A 17,796-nucleotide genomic window follows, 5' to 3' on the forward strand; every position below is an offset into this window, starting at 1 on the left:
CGTCTCCTTAATTTTCTCCTTTTGCTACATCTGACACAATACCTATTCAGAGAGGTTCTGGCCCCCTAAGTAGGAACCAAAGTATCAACATCAGAGATGCTGGCGGCTCTACCTAGAGGAGATCCAAAGATTTTCTCCTTTTGCTACATCTGACACAATACCTATTCAGAGAGGTTTTGGCCCCCTAAGTAGGAACCAAAGTATCAAAATCAGAGATGCTGGCGGCTCTACCTAGAGGAGATCCAAAGATGCGGGTTATGTACAAGGGAGGCAGAGAGTGAGGAGCACAACATATGCAGATGCAGAGCTTATGAGACATACGGAGTTGTTACAATATGTTGTTCTCGGAATAGCCTACATTCCAAGAACTTATGAAGTTGAGAGATCAGAGAAAACTAGGTCGCTTTCTGCTTGAGATACAAAGACATAGAGAACCACAACCTCTAGTAGAGGGCGACCCAGCTTACAATACTTTTGCAAAGGACTAGTAACACACCTCACCCACCAACGAGAGAGAGGTCAAACCGTACAGACAGAGGAAAGACCAGTTTCGGCCTCTAATAGATGTTAAAAATAAGATGGGCTGAAACTTTAGCTGTTACGAGGACGTGGCAACTCTTAACTATGTCACGAGGACGTGGCAACTGCTAACTTTAGTTGTTGGTTTCTTTCCAATGATTTTTGTTTTATTTTTGAGAGACTCTTTTTGAAGTTGCAAATGGTCGTACATTGTATGCCAATGTGAACAGTAGTTTCACCCGCAGACGGGAAGTTGGTCGGCACTAGAATTCGTATAGTAAGAGGATGTCTAGGCTCAGTCCAAGGTCATGTAGGTCCCCCCGTTGCACTTAGCAAATTGGTGGATACTAGGAAGTGAACTCAATAAAGGCATAAAGTCAAGGTGGGATCACCAACAGAAAGTATCTGACAGTTGGGCCACATTGCACTTTTGGATGCGGTCCCAATGAGGATAGATGGTCAGAAGACCAATGGGAGCTCAACGGAAGCATCTCCTAAAAATTAGGGAACTGCTATTTTGGGCCGTGAAATGTGTTTGCGTCATTACCTTCGGAATGACAAGGGGAACATTTTACAACTCTGCCGCAAGTCAACTGGGCAACCAGTTGGGAGATTTTTAGGCGGCAACCCCGAAACGGGCAAATGCTTGTAAATGTGCCAAGTGGCACTTTCCTGTGTACTCGCCTCATTCAGAAAAAAGAAGCACTGATTTTTAAGTTGGGAGAGGCCTCACTTTGCATTTTGTCACAGGTTAAGAGCTATGGAGTGCTTTCTTTCCACTCTATGTACAGTGTGGTGCTAGGAGTGATGCCCTGCACACTACACACTGCTCTCTCTCTCCCCTAATGCAGTTATGTGATGCCCCACAAGAGGGCTCTTCATTTGACTGATGTACAGCTGTGTGATTTCATGCTTTTGTGCTGAGGCAAGAGCCTCCTTGAGCAGGAACAGGGGTAGCTAATTGCTACTCCAAAGCAAGCACTGGTGAGGGTCATAACCTCACCGTACAAGTGCGTTTTCAGCGCTATGTATGCGCTGTAATTTGACTGTTTTTCAGCCGTACGGACGCAGAACTATTGGGAACTGTGCCCCACTAGAAGAGGACAATTTGGGGACTGTTTAGGGCTGAAAACAGGGCAAAAACCAGTAAATACAGCGTGCTGAATTTACTGTTTATGGGCAGGAATCAGAGGGTTTATGCTAGTGAAAGTGAGTTCCAGTAGGGGAATTGGTTTTGTGCAAGTTTTGGGGTTGTTATGCTGCCGAAATTTGGCCAAAACAGATGGTATCTAGCTCGATACAAGTAAAGGATTCACAGGACTCTAATTTGTAATTTACCCTCTCAATGTATAAAGAAATACCAAAAGGGGCGCCAATTTTGGGGCCTGCAAGTTGTCGGCATCTACTCGGAGCATTCTAGCTTCCAAGCAGTGTGTGTGCTTAAGTGTTAATTCCTGTCGCAGGTTCCTTTTGCAAAGTACTCTCTCCCTCTCTGTGTATGTCTAAAGTAAAGAATTTCGGGTGAAAGCCAAAGCCTACCGCCCCACGCGCCGGTTTCATTAGCCTATATACTATAACATATGCAAAGGACGTATTGTATGGGATGATTTCCCATAGCTTCGAACTTGCCAGCTTTCTTTCTTTTCTCACTTGTTTTTCATCTATGACATGTTCCCTAGGTCACCACCTCAAATAGCTTGGACCACATCTGGCTGCGTGCTGCCAAGTGCCCTGCTACCACATCATCAATTATGACATCACTCCCCTTCCTCAGTTAAAACCCATTGCAATCCCTGAGTTCACACTACCACCTCAGCAGCTTTGACCCACATCTGGGTGCCACATCAGCAGTCACTACCCAGTGGCGCTGTCGAGTCAATAGAACATTGCCACTGCAACCACATCATCATTGACAACATTACCTCTGTCCCTTCGGAATAGCCAATTATCCTCGATTGACCACACAGTCTGAAACAAGAATCCTTGATAAATGTAACAGTAGCCACAATGGCGTCATTGTTGCACATACATGATATTGACAGTGCAATCACTCATGTGGAGACGGTCCCTTATGATCCCTAAGTCCACAACTAGAAAACAGAAAAATGGCAAAACCAAAGTTGTTGACTTCAGAACATGAGCAAACCACACAGTCTGAAACAAAAATCCTTGATAAATGTAACAGTAGCCACAATGGCGTCATTGTTGCACATACATGATATTGACAATACAATCACTCATGTGGAGACAGTCATTTACAATCCCTAAGTCCACAACTAGAAAACAGAAAATGGCAAAACCAAAATTGTTGACTTCAAAACATGAGCAAATAGCGTGCCCTTCATGAGCTTTCTTTCTATCTGTCTTTCTTTAATTCTTTCCTGTTGGATCTTTCCTGTGCTGCAATGCATAGGTGAGGTGTCAGAGTGGCACATTCCTTTTGAGATGAAAACACCAGCTTGGAGGGATGCTTAGCAGTGGTTTTGACCATGTCATTAAGCTTCTAGATCAGGTTTAGGAGTATTGTAGCATTGTCTATGTCTTCCATGTGCATGTGGCATTCCAATCAAAGTCCCTTTCATATCTTTTGATTATTTACTGGTTTGTTTTACCTCAGTAAATCACAACATGAGAAATGCACTTAGGTATTCTAAAAGCAAATTATTATTTTAACGACTTACCCCTGGTCAATCAGCCAATGAACAAGTCCAGCAGTAACACCTTTTGTTGCAGAGAAAACCGGAAACAAACTGTCATGTTGCACGGGACGAGGATCATATTTACCAAGATATCCAGCTGCAGTATCTATGATTACCTCGCCATTATGATAGGCACATACCTGCAAACAATAGGTAGAAATAAGTACCGTTTGAACTACATGGACAAAACCTTGATTACTATGTTCTAATCAAAACTACCTGGATTCCAAGTATTTTATTCTGCTGACCTAAGTCCAGTAACAATCTCTGTAGCTTGTTCTCTACTTCAGAGTGCACACGACTACCATGGATCCAGCTACTCGCATTCAAGCTCGAGCCACATTTAAAGGAAGGCTCGCTGTGACATATTCATCACAGCCAAAAGAAAACTTAATTTATGGATTTCATGTTTGCCAGAGCTGAATGTTTCACATTTAGAGCAGCCCAAGTTTACCTCCACAAAGCTGTCTCTGCAAATGGCCTCATGATATCTACATAAACCACGCGGGCACCTAGCATTGAGGACAAACCTGAGATTCCATGCAGTACACTATCAATACACGAAGATGGTTGTCGATGAGTTATTCATTCCAAAGAAAACAAGTCAACAGAAGAATAGAAATTGTTGAGCCCCAAAAGTGCAACAATTCACCCCGGCAATTAAGTAACTTCTTGACAACATACGTTAAAAAAATATTGGGCAATGTATATGGACTTTCTCCTGAACAATATGTCATGAAATAGATAGGGAAGATTCATCAAAGAGATAAATAAACATCCAAAATTTTTTCAATGTACATTGCAAAAATATTGGGCAATGTATATGGACTTTCTCCTGAACAATATGTCATGATATAGATAGGACAGACTCATCAGATAGATAACTAAACATCCACAACTCTCCATTCATAATCATCTTGTCTAAGCTATTGATGCTATCTCAAGTTTAATTTGCCAACTTTCTCAACATGGCCATGGTGCCAATCCGGGAAACCCTTTGACTATATAGGATGTAGCAACAGACTGCGACGAGCTTGAACAGATAGTACGAGAGGGTTGCTGTAGGCACGTTAGCTCTCTGTATGTGCAAACTTGAAGGCAGTTATCTTGCCATTACAATGTGATCTCTCTCTCTCCTCTCTCTCTCTCTCTCTCTCTCTCTCTCTCTCTCTCTCTCTCTCTCTCTCTCTGCTGCACCCCCCCTCGCGCAACCTGCACCCCCTCACGTAACCTCAGCCTGCGCATCCTCTCCCCCCGCTTGCTGCTGTGACAGCGCGCCCAGTCCCCCCCCCCCCCCCCCCCCCCCCCCCCAGCCCGTAGGTGCATACAGCCCGCCTAGCCCCCCTTCCCCCTCCTCAGCCCACAGGCCCATACATCCGGCAGACCTGCAGAAATCCAGGAGAAAATTTCACAGTTTCGGAATTTTCGAATTTACATTAATGTAAAAAGCATGCAGGAAATGCAGGAAATTCAGAAATTGCAGGTTCAGCAGAAAATTCAGAAATTCAGAAATTGACAATTTAAAAGTGCAAAGAGTGCGAATGTATGCTTAATGTGGGTGAGCATGTATGCATAGTGCGGAAGTGCTTGTGCGTATAGTGAGGTCCCTTTTTACCACCGCAATCCCCTTGTTTTTGGCGGCGACCAAGCATGAGGAAGCACAATGATAAACCCGATGCTTTAGCAGATGCAGTTCAAAAATGTAAAGAAGAAATGACAGAAACTATCAACAAGATCAACCGCAACCTGCTAGGCAAAATAAAAATGCTCGAAGATCACGTGTTTGCCCAAGATGAAGAGATTGCGTCACTCAAGAAGGCACTCGCAGAGGCACAATCACGAAACACACTTGAAGATGGAGAACTGCAACCCTCAGTAATAGAAGAACTAAACTTAATCAAAGAGCAAGTGCGAGCCATCAAAGAGGAGGAAGAGCAGCATAAAGAGATGATGACTTCCTGGGTGGACGTTATTACAAAGACTCAGCAGAAGGCAGATGAAGCCCAGAAATGGATTGAGGTGGTCAAGAAAGGGAAAAGCAAGGAAACAACGTCGACACCCACCATTATCAACTTGACCCTAGAAGAGGAGCAAAGACGACGCGTGCGCTCTCTACATGTGAGAATTTGCGGTCTTAAAGACAAAGATAATGTAGACGAAGAGGTAAAAGAACTCATGGCTTTGATGGGGGTTCATGAGCCGATGCACTCAAGAGCCTGGAGAGTGGGCAACAACAAGAAAAATGGGAGCAATGGGGAAACCTCGAAAGAAAGGGCACTCATCCTTCGTTTTCCCTCCATGGAAGCAAAGAAAGACTTTTTGAGAAAACAGATATCTTTCTCGGGGATGACCTTACCCTCTCACAGATCGCTCATATGCAGGAGGTAATGCCAGAGATTAGAGCGGCAAGGGAAGAAGGCAAGATGGAAGAGTGGTGATATTGGAGCGACGCTCCACATGACGGTGTGAGGCCTATGGGACTGCACTCAAAGTTGCTACCTGGAATTGTAATGGATCTATGCGTCTTGATGTAGGTGCTTTTGAGGAGAGTTTTTCCGAGAGAGACATCATCTTCTACTCTGAGACACATTAGGCCCCTGGGCAGTCTATGCCTTACATTAGTGGATAAAGATGGGAGACAGCGTGTAGACAGGAGACACGATCAGAGCACAGAGAGCGGGGCTCGGGAGGAGTGGCAGTGTTATTCAGGGAGGAGTTGCAGCCATTGATACATATAGCTCGCAGGGATGAGCAAGCTAGGTACATGTGGGTGAGATTGAGAGAAGAGACAGGCAGGTATCTTTACATTGCTATTTGCTACTTTCCCCCGAGTACGTCATTATATGCACCACCTAAAGGACAGTCCCCCTTTTCTATCTTGGATGATGACATATGGGAGTTTTCTAGAGATGGCGACATTATCATTCTAGGGGACTTCAATGCTAGGACTGCCCATCATCAGACAGTGTTTTATGATACCTCAGAGGAGATGCTGAGAGAGTTGGATGTCGTGGAGACAGGCCTATCTAGACTATCGCAAAATGGGGAATATACTGAGTATGGACGGCACTTGATAGACATGGGGACTGCACATGGATTGGCCATCTTGAATGGCCTACAGAGATTTCCCGCTGCGGGAGGTTTCACATGCTTTCCACACAGACAAGGAGCCAGCACAGTGGATTATGTCATGGCACAGCCGAGCCTCATCTCTAGTATACAGGATCTCACTGTTGGGCCTAGACCTGTTGGTGTGGCAGTGGATCATGCTCTTGTGTCGTTGACCATCTCTTTCCAATTCAGTGTATCACACATGCCACGGGCAGTTGCCCCTACTCGCTACACCTTCACGCGGGAGACGGACTCTGTATACATAGATGGGATATACAGACGCTTGTGCACTGAGGAGCCAGGACGACCTCTGGAGGAGCTTACTACTATACTGACACAGACATTACATGATGCAGCAACAGAGGCATACCCACACACTCAGCCTGAGCAGAGACGCTGTTCTGGGAGCATGCCCTAGAACAGCTGGTATGATGCGGAATGCCGCGAGACTAGAGCTAGACTTCACAGGGAGGTGCTTTTGGGAGACATCACTCACAGATTGACTTCCGACGCCTAGTGCGGCGGAAGAAAAGGGCATTTTTGGCTCGACTAGAGCAGGATCTTTACCAGCTATTCTTGAGTCAGGACTCGCGTGAGGCGTGGCGGCTCTTTCATGAGCCCCCCCCCCCCCCCCCCCCCGCCATTACCTCTACACAGACTTGGGGCCAGTATGCATCATCTCTGTACATAGTTTTTGGACAGCCGCCCCTCCCCGACCCCCCCGATCCATGCCCACACATATGTGGTTTTTTTACCGCTGAGATGGTGAGGAAGGCCATTGACAGGATGAGGACTGGGAGAGCATATGATCATGATGGCTTAGTGGCTGAGCATTTCATGCATGCCAGAGATCTACTAGCAGAGCTTCTAGCAGTTATGTTTAACCGTGCCATGTGTGAGGGCTTACCTAATACTTGGAGCCTTTCTACGATTGTACCCATCTTCAAGTCAGGAGACCCTATGGAGCCTGGGAATTATCGCACTATCATGATTGGACACACATTGGCACGGTTGTACACATCCATTCTTGAGCAGCGGCCGAGTAGATGGGCTGAGAGGGAAGGGATACGTGCAGCTGGGCAGCAGGTTTCAGGAGAGGCTTTTCTACTCTTGACCATATCTTGACACTCAGAGCCATCATTGAGGAGGGCAGATCACATGGCAGACGGATCTATTGTAGCTTTGTGGACTTCCGCAAAGCATTTGACACAGTACCCAGAGCTAGATTGATACGCAGATTACAGGAGATGGGAGTACCCACAGAGCTCATTTGGGGGATCATGGCTTTGTGCAGGTCAGTAGTGGGGCATGTACGCACCTCAGAGGGTTTGTCCGCACCGGTTCACTCCACTATTGGTGTGAAGTAGGGCTGTCCGCTCTCTCCTACTCTATGTGGTATGTATGTGGATGAGGTTGCTGACTACATCGAGAGAGATGGTGATAGAGGTGCACAGCTGGCAGGGACATGGATTCCACTATTGCTCTATGCTGATGATATTGTGTTGATCTCAGACTCTCCAGAGGGGATGCAACGTCACTTGGATGCTCTGCATAGATTTGCCCACGAATGTGGTTTGTCTATCAAACTTGGTACAGCCAAGGTCATGGTATTTAATACCACCCCACAGTGGATCAGGAGGTCAGCGCCCGCATTCACATACGGCCAGGAGACGGTAGAGTATACAGATGCTTACACTTACCTTGGAGTGGTTTTTAGTGGACCGACATTTTCACTGAGGAGAGCAGCAGAGACTAGACTAACCAGAGCCCATGCAGCATTGGGCAGATTGGAGAGGATGTGTTCACAGGTTCAGTTTCAGGAGCCTCGGACGAAGCTCTGGCTATTTGACACTTTAGTGGCGTCTGCATTGCTCTATGGAGCTGAGATATGGGGACCTTCATTGGATCATCACGGGAGGACAGGTCGCACTGATGGGTGGGGGGGCATGGAGAAGACTCTGGTCTCTATGATCTCGCGGCTCATTAGAGCCAAGGCTTCAGTACCACGTGCCATTATCCGAGCAGAGCTAGCTGCTCCCCCACTCGTAGTCGAGGCGCTTACCAGATCTGTCTCCTTCATACACCGCATGTGGGAACTTCCCAGAGATAGATATGCCCGCCTTGCACTTGAGTCCTCTCGACAGTTAGCCATACAGGGAGATACAACATGCTGGTATGGTGAAATGACATCATGGTTTTAGGCGCATGGGTTCAACATAGACAGATTGCCCCCCTTCCAATACTCATTAGAGGCACCCTCTCTGACTCTTACACAGTCCGAGATCACTAGGCTCATCCGATAGGACCTGGCTCAGCTAGACATCAGGAGGACATAGTTACAGCCAGCACAGGAGATGGACACGAAGATGGCTTTCTACAGAGAGCATCTTCTCTAGCTTACAGAGGACGGTTTTGTGACGAGGCCCAGATACATGGACACTCACTTGTCTCATGGGATACGATGTGCTATTGGCCAGATACGCACATCTTCACACCAGCTGCGGATCGAGATTGGGAGATACAGTGGAGTACCAGCAGAGGCTAGGACATGCCCTTTGTGTGGCATGGAGCCAGAGACAGAGTTGCACTACTCATGCCACTGCCCCGTCTACTACGAGATACGAGGCTGCTTCCACTGCTTGTTTAGAGAGGGCTTTGGACCACTCTCCAGAGTCATGCAGTACGAGGATCAGAGATGCTTGGGTTTGTTTCTACTCGAGCTGCCCTGACACAGAGAGAGCCTGATGAGAGGAGAGGCTAGCCAGTCTCAGAGACACATCACAGACTTCTTTAGAGCAGACACTGGACACCCGAAGGAGCCACTACCATAGCAGAGCTCGTCGCCTCACACCAGAGGCACACTCATCGATCGGGCGACCGAGCTGGGGAGATCCAGACGCCCAGGACTGCGGAGGACTACTCAGCACTGACGGAGGCTGCATCAGAGGATTCGGATCACTTTGGCCCGACATGCACGACGCCCGGTCAGACTACTGACCATGGAGGAGATTGATGAGATCCGCCAGCGACCGATGCTGGATCTCTTGTGATTTAGCTACCCCAGCTAGCTGCTTTGCCCCGTTCACACCTAGCAGTCCAGGATTCCATAGTATATTTGTTTTGTCATTTTGTTACTCTGACTTTGTATCAGATCCACCACATTGTAACTTTTTGGTCTCATAGGTCACTTTGGCCTTTTGAAGACGTTAATATAACATTTCATCTCATCTCATCTCATCTCTCTCTCTCTCTCTCTCTCTCTCTCTCTCTCTCTCTCTCTCTCTCTCTCTCTCTCTCTCTCTCTCTCTCTCTCAACATCAAAGACTAGACTGACGAGAGCATATGTAGCTTTGGGAGGACTGGAGAGGATGCGTTCGCAGGTTCAGTTTCAGGAACCGCGAACAAAGCTTTGGCTCTTTGACACTCTAGTGACTACAGCTATGCTCTATGGAGTTCAGGTATGGGGACCCTCAGTAGACCACCATGCGAGATCTGGCAACACAGATGGATGGAGATGTATGGAGAGGCCTCTGGTCTCTATGATCGCTCGGATGATTCAGGCTAAGGCCTTAGTACCACATGAGATTATCCGAGCCGAGCTAGCCTTCTACAGAGAGCATCTTCTCCAACTCACGGAGGACGGCTTTGTGACTAGGCCTGCATACATGGACACACACTTATCTCATGGGATAAGATGCGCTATTGGATAGATACGCACATCCTCACATCAGCTCCAAATCGAGACTGATCGAGGCCGATTTCGAGGGGTGCTAGCAGGAGCTAGGATATGTCACCTATGTAACTTAGAGCTAGAGACAGAGCTGCACTACATGTCATTGCCCGGCATACTATGAGATACACGGCCGCTTCCACTGCCTGTTCAGAGAAGGATTCGGACCTTTTTCTAGAGTCATGAGATACAAGGATTAGAGGTGTCTCGGATTGTTCCTGCTAGAGCTGCGCAGACTTAGGGAGAGCTTGCTGAGGACGTCAGAGGAAAGACAGTCTCAGAGACGAATCACGGATTTCTTTACACCAGCCAGAGGAGAGCCAACAGAGTAGTCATTACAGCAGATCTCAGAGCCTACTCATACTAGAGGTACACTGCTTGATCGAGCCACGGAGCTTGGCAGATCTAGACGCCCACGACCTCGGGGGGTCTCCCACTACTGACGAAGGCTGCAAACAGAAGATACAGATCACTTTAGCTCGACATGCAAGACGCCCAACGAGAGTACTGACCATGGAGGAGGTCGATGAGATCCGAGAGCGACCGATGAGAGATTTCATCTGAACCAACAAACCCCCCCCCTCCCCCCCCTTTTCCTTTCTCCTTAGTGTTTTAGTGCTAATTCTTTGTAACTTTGTAATTTTCGTACTCAGACATGTTATCAGATTCACCAATTGTAACTTTTTGGTCTCATTGGTCATTTTGGCCTTTTCAAGACGTTAACATAACATAACATGTACTTTTCGTACTCAGACATGTTATCAGATTCACCAATTGTAACTTTTTGGTCTCATTGGTCATTTTGGCCTTTTCAAGACGTTAACATAACATTTCATTTCATTTCATCTCTTTTGAAGGCGCGCGAACTGAAGGCTGAAAGTAGCGGGCTGCTCTCTCCTTCTCTATGCGCGCTAACTGAAGGCTGAAGGCATGAGTTTGCAGTGTGCGAACTGCTGCTGCTGCTGTTGATGGCGCAGAGGGCTGTTCTCCAGTAGGTCGCGAGCAGGAAGCTCTCTCCGTGAGCAGGTCTCAGGGCAGCGAGCAGGCCCTTCTCTCTCTCTGCAGCAGCGCGCGCAGGGTGAGCAATAACGCCAGGTAAGTCTCTCTTTCTCTCTCCACCCCGAAGGGCTGCCGAATTTGGGCGCCACCACAGCTGCACACAGGCGCTGCCTTTGCCGAAGATTCCATAGATAGCAGGGGTCGCCACATTTGTGGCTGGGGTCGATGGATCCGCCTACCGAAGGGGAAGGGCCGGGTGTAGATAGCTACACCACCCCAAAAAAAACAACAGCTACATTTAAACGGAGAAACAGAGATACTGTACTATCACCAAGATCCTTATGAGTTGGGAAAACCTCCAGGATACATGATGAACTAATGATGGAGAAGGTCAGAGTGATGCTCAAATCAAAGCTAAACTATATGAGGGATGACATCAGGAAGGAAATGCATGCGAGCGCTGAGAGCTACAGGAACTCCATGTATGGAGACATGATGAGACAACTAAGGATAGAGATCCGAGGGATACAGAATGAGGAAATTCAGATCTTGAAAACGGAATTACGAAACCTAATCAAGGCCAAAGTAAATGTAACACAATGCGTTATGCAAAAGAAACTCGATGAGGCAGTAGCAAGTTTTGAAGCATGGAGAACAAATATGGAAAAGCACATGGGGGAAAAAGTTGCAATAATCGAGGAGCTAAAAGGAGAACTTGCGGCTTGCAAATCTGCAACTAAGGAGAAGGGAGACGACCAACCCTCGGTGCTGAAGGAGCTCGAGGACATGAAGGATCAGATGAAAGCTTTACGGGAAGGAGATGAACAGAAATCGAAAACCACATCTTCATGGGCGGAACGTCTTTTTAAGATACAAGAAAAGGTTGATGAAGTAGAGAAATGGATTGAGGATGCGAAGAAAGGGAAGGCCCAGATGCACGAGACCACACCTACCTCCACCATTATTAATATGACCATTGAGGAAGAGCAGAAAAGGAAGAATCGGGCTCTGTATGTGCAGGTCACAGGAGTCAAAGACAAAGAGAATGTAGATGAAGAAGTGAAGGAACTGCTACAACGCATGGGCATCACAGAGCCTACTCACACAAGTGCATGGAGAGTGGGCTCGATGAGAAGGGAAACGTGAAGGATAGGGCACTTATTCTCCGCTTCCCGAATATAGAAATAAGGAAAGAATTTCTAAAGAAGAGGCCAACTCTTAAGAAAACCGGTATTTTCCTGGGAGATGACCTTACATTGGCACAAGTGGCACACATGCAAGAGTTGATGCCAGAGATCAGGGCAGCAAGAGAAAAGGGGAAAATCGCCTTTTATAGAGGAGGGAAAGTAGTGGTTCTCGAAAAGCGCTCATCATGACGGTGCGAGACCTATGGGGCGACGCTCCGGATAGCGGCATGGAATTGTAATGGATCATATAGGCTAGATGTAGGTGCCTTTGAAGAAAGCTTTAGGGACAGAGACATAGTTTTCTAGTCAGAGACACACCAGATACCGGGACAGCTTATGCCACATGTGAAGGGTTATTTATGGGAAATAGCTGGTCGACCAGACAAGAGATCTCTACGGGGTAGTTGGGGTTCAGGAGGAGTAGCAGTCTTATTTAAAGAGGAGCTGAAACCACTACCACATATTATCATGAAAGATGAGCAAGCAAGGTATATGTGGGTGAGAATGAGAGCTGAGACAGGTAGATTTCTATATCGCTATATGCTACTTCCCTCCAAGTACATCAGTCTACTCCTCACCTAAAGGACAGTCCCCTTTCTCCATATTGAATAATGACATATGGGAGTTCTCTAGAGATGGGAGACGTCGTTCTCTTAGGAGACTTTAATGCCAGAATGGCCAATTCTCAAGCAGTATTCTATGATACTTCCGAGGAAATGCTCAGAGAAGTGGATTTATCACAGAGGGGGCTTACTAGAAACTCACAGGATAAATAACACACTGAATATGGGAGACATCTCATGGAGATGACAACTATACATGGTTTGGCCATACTTAATGGTCTAGAGAATTTCCCTTTATCTGGGGGATTCACATGCTTCCCGCACAGGCATGGGGCCAGTACAGTGGATTATGTCATGACTTCACCAAGCTTTATTTCTAGTATCGAGGACTTTAAGGTGGGACCCAGACCGGTCGGGATTGCAGTGGATCATGCTCTCTTGACCTTATCAATCTCCTTCCAATACAATGCCTCTCAAGTACAAAGGAAGAAGACACACACAAGATATACTCTCACGCCAGAGACTGATTTAGTCTATGTGGAAAAGATCTATAATAGGATGTGGGCAGCCGAGCCAGTATATACTGTAGAGGAGATTACTTCTCAGTTAACAGAGATACTACATGGAGCAGCACAAGAGGCATACCCACATACTCAACCTGATTAGAAGAGAGGATCTGGGAACATGCCTCAAAACAGTTGGTATGACGAGGAATGCAGAGAGACGAGAACCCAGGTCCAGAAAGAGCTTACACTTGGGATCATCACATATAAGCAGTCTCGGATTGCTCTTCGGCATATAGTACGTCGCAAGAAAAGGGCATTTTTAGCCAAACAGGAGAAGGATTTATATCAGCTCTTCTTGAGTCAAGACTCACATGAGGCCTGACGTTTATTTCACGAGCACTCACCGCCTCCGACGATTACTTCTCCTGAGATTTGGGGTCAATATGTAACATCATTATATATGGTATCTGGACAGCCTCCATAACCAGATCCGCTAGAGCCATGCCCTGCTACTGGTACTTTCTTTCCTACGAAAATGGTGAAAAAAGCCATTGATAAGATGAAGACAAGAAGAGCATATGATCATGATGGTTTAGTAGCAGAACATCTGATCCATGCCAGGAATCTACTTTCAGAAGTCCTTGCTCGTCTGTTTAATCAGGTCATGTGTGAAGGATTACCTGAATCTTGGAAATTATCTACTATTGTACCTATTTTCAAGTCAGGGGATCCTATGATACCCGGGAACTACCGTACCATTATGGTAGGTCACACATTGACCCGACTGTACGCATCCATTCTTGAACAAAAATTGAGTAGATGGGCAGAGAATGAGGGCATAAGGGCAACAGGACAAGCTGGATTCAGGAGGGGTTATTCCACTTTAGATAATATTCTTACGCTCAGAGCCATTATTGAGGAAGGAAGAGCAAGCGGGAGAAGGATGTATTGTTGCTTTGTGGATTTTCGGAAAGCTTTTGATACAGTACCAAGGGCCAGATTGATGCGCAGGATGCAAGAGTTAGGGGTCCCCAAAGAGATTATTTGGGGGATCATGGCCTTATACGGGTCAGTTACTGGTTATGTACGTACTCCAGAAGGGGATTCCGACATTGTTCATTCCATCGTTGGAGTAAAGTAGGGATGCCCACTGTCCCCTACTTTATTTGGTATGTACATAGATGAGGTATCAGATTACATTGATAGAGAGTGTGACAGAGGTGCTCAACTTGCAGGGTCATGGATCCCTTTTTTGTGGTATGCAAATGATATTGTATTGATAGCAGAATCACCAGATGGGATGCAGAGGCAGCTAGATGCATTACATAAATTCGCTGAGGACAGTAGACTGTCGGTAAACTTGGGTAAAACCAAAGTTATGGTGTTTAACACCACATCGCATTGGGTTAGGAGATCGGCACCTACATTTGCATATGGCTAGGATACTGTAGAGTACACAAATGCATACACATACCTTCGTGTGGTATTTGCAGGACCGAAGTTTATTCTTAAGAAAGCAGCGCATGCTAGATTGTCCAGAGCCTTTGCGGCCTTGGGAGGGTTGGAGAGGATGTGTTCACAAGTGCACTTTCAAGAACCACGAACAAAACTTTTGCTCTTTGATACTGTGGTGGCTTCGGCTATGCTTTATGGGGCCCAGATTTGGGGACCATCTGTGGATCAGGATAATTGGAAGTCAATGGAGAGACCTTTGGTATCTATGATTTCCAGAATGATTAGAGCCAAGGCCTCCGTACCACACACGATTACCCGAGTGGAACTAGCTGCCCCTCCGATAGAAATTGAAGCTCTTACCAGATCAGTGTCCTTTATACATGGTTTGTGGGATACAAATAATTGCCGATATACTAGACTGGCCCTCGAATCCTCTCGACAATTAGCAATGAAAGGGGATACATCATGCTGGTATGCGCAACTATCCTCGTGGTTTCAGAGACACGGGTTCAGTATGGAAAGATTACCCCCCTTCCAATACTCTCTTGAGGCTCCATCATTGGCAATTACACGAACGGAGATTAATAAAATCATCCGTCAAGATCTTATACAATTGGATACTAAGAGGACATGGGTAGACCCTACACAAGAATTGGGCACGAAGATGGCCGACTACAAAGAAAACTTCCTACAGCTATCTGAAGATGGATTTGTGATTCGCTCGAGCTACATGGATACCAACCTGTCTCATGGTTTGAGATGTGCTATTGGTCAGATTCGTACATCCTCACACCAGCTGGAAATTGAATTTGGCAGATTTAGGGGAATCCCACCTGAGAGCAGAATTTGCAAGTTATGCGGAATGGAACCGGAGACAGAATTACACTACATATGCCATTGCACCGTATACTATGAGATACGTGGGCGTTTCCATTGCCTATTTAAAGAAGGCTTTGGACCTCTAGATAGAGTAATGCACTACCAAGATCAAAGATGCTTAGGCTTGTACCTACTGGAACTACATCGGCATAGGGATAATCTAATGAGAAGACAAAGGGCACTACAGCCTCAGAGGCAGATCACAGATTTCTTCGGATCGAGAGAAGCAAGAGTGGAGGGAGAAGCAAGAGGCCAGCAGCCAGCACAAAGGAGTACCCACATTCATACCAAAGGCACCCTCATTGACAGGGCGATTGAGCTTAGGAAATCGAGACGACCACAACCGAGATGCAGAAGCACACTTCACCGGAGGAGACTACAACAAAGGATTAGAAGTATTCTAGCAAGACACCCAGAATGCTCCTAAGAAGTTTATTTAATACTTTGTATTTAGTTTTTCACATTGATTTCCACACTTTCATACTTTTCACACTTAGTACTTTAGTACTAAGGTACCCAGACATTGTAACAGATTCACCACTTTTGTATCAGTTTGGTCTCATAGGTCATTCTGGCCTTTTGAAGACGTTAATATAACATTTCATTTCATTCATCTCTCTCTCTCTCTCTCTCTCTCTCTCTCTCTCTCTCTCTCTCTCTCTCTCTCTCTCTCTCTCTCTCTCTCTGCCGTCGGATCCTCCTTCGTCTGCTCCCTATTGGAAATGAGACCTTGAAGATGGACACTGCAAGAATTCCCACGTCTCTCTCTCTCTCTCTCTCTCTCTCTCTCTCTCTCTCTCTCTCTCTCTCTCTCTCTCGACTGGGAGATACAACGGAGTACCAACAGAGGCCAGGACATGCCCCTTGTGTGATATGGAGCCTGAGATAGAGTTACACTACACATGCCACTGCCCCGTCTACTACGAGATACGAGGCCGCTTCCACTGCTTGTTCAGAGAGGGCTTTGGACCACTCTCCAAAGTCATGAGGTATGAGGATCAGAGATGCTTGGGTTTGTCTTTGCTCGAGTTGCGCAGACACAAAGAGAGCCTGATGAGAGGAGAGGCCAGCCAGTCTCAGAGACACCTCACAGACTTCTTTAGAGCAAACACTGCACACACGGAGGAGTTACTACCACAGCAGATCTTGTCGCCTCAAACCAGAGGCACACTGATCGACCGAGCAACTGAGTTAGGGAGATCCATACGCCCACGACTGCGGAGGACTACACAACATTGACGGAGGCTACATCTAAGGATTCAGATCACTTTGGCCCAACATGCACGACGCCCGGTCAGACTGCTGACCATGGAGGAGATTGATGAGATTCGCCTACGACCAATGCTGGATCTCTTGTGACTTGTGATTTAGCTATTCAGGCTAGCTGCTTAGTTCACACCTACCAGGTTAGGATCTCATAGTATTTATATTTTATCATTTCATTTTGTTACTCTGACTTTGTATTAGATCCACCACATTGTAACGCTCTAGTCTCATAGGTCATTTTTGTCACGTAACACATCCAACCCAATGTCTTCGTGGACAAGCTACAGCATGACCAGAGTTCAGTTCAGTCAAGTCAGTCTAGGATAGGAAGTGATTTGGCACTTTTGTGATTTTGTTCGCAAACTGTGCATGTCCAAACACTTAGATTAGATGCATATCCTCCGGTTGCACACAACATGATCATCAGCATTACCATTAGAATCCATCGGGGGAATTTTCCAGTGCATTAAACCTATTTTCCCTATTTTTGACATTTTTCACTTATTTATTGACTTTTGTTGGGAACTGGGTAGGGCAAAATGACTAAGTTAATCTATAAAGGAAACCCTAGCACTAGCATTTCTGGCAGAAGAGGCAGGAGTGCATAGGCAAGCCACTTGCAACAAGCATCCCTCTGACTCTCTCTCAAGCAAGACTCTACAAGGACCTGGCGTTTTGCAGCAACAAAGACTAGCGTTTTTCAGCAGCATCTCAAGTGTTTTTGAAGACCATCAGACCAGCGACTTCAGCCCTTGGACAGCACTAATTCAGCCCCCTGTTCCAGCGTTTTTGAACAGCCATAGATCACGTTTCCTAGACAGCAGACCTGCGTTTTTCAGCCATAGAAAACCAGCGTTTTTGGAAGGACAGCCATAGATCAGC

General features: G+C 46.4%; 2 protein-coding genes across 5 annotated transcripts in view; one reads left to right on the top strand and one right to left on the bottom strand.

The window, feature by feature from the left end:
• LOC147460676 (ABC1 family protein) overlaps positions 1-17,796 on the bottom strand; it is a 140,504-nt gene that overhangs the window by 9,988 nt on the left and 112,720 nt on the right. For all 4 annotated transcript variants that reach the window (XM_086508399.1, XM_086508396.1, XM_086508397.1 and 1 more), the window contains exons 13-15: positions 3,673-3,748; positions 3,438-3,576; positions 3,201-3,358 (exon numbers count right to left, since the gene is read on the bottom strand). In XM_086508399.1, coding sequence (XP_086364525.1) covers positions 3,201-3,358; positions 3,438-3,576; positions 3,673-3,748 — 373 coding nt within the window. The remainder of the gene's footprint in view (positions 1-3,200; positions 3,359-3,437; positions 3,577-3,672; positions 3,749-17,796) is intronic.
• On the top strand, positions 7,169-8,911 carry LOC147460677 (uncharacterized). Its single transcript, XM_086499215.1, has one exon. It carries the CDS (start codon positions 7,727-7,729, stop codon positions 8,528-8,530), a length of 804 nt encoding a protein of 267 aa, XP_086355341.1. The 5' UTR covers positions 7,169-7,726; the 3' UTR covers positions 8,531-8,911.

This window comes from Adiantum capillus-veneris, chromosome 3, assembly GCF_014529385.1.
Source record: "Adiantum capillus-veneris isolate H3 chromosome 3, ASM1452938v2, whole genome shotgun sequence".
NCBI lineage: Eukaryota > Viridiplantae > Streptophyta > Polypodiopsida > Polypodiales > Pteridaceae > Adiantum > Adiantum capillus-veneris.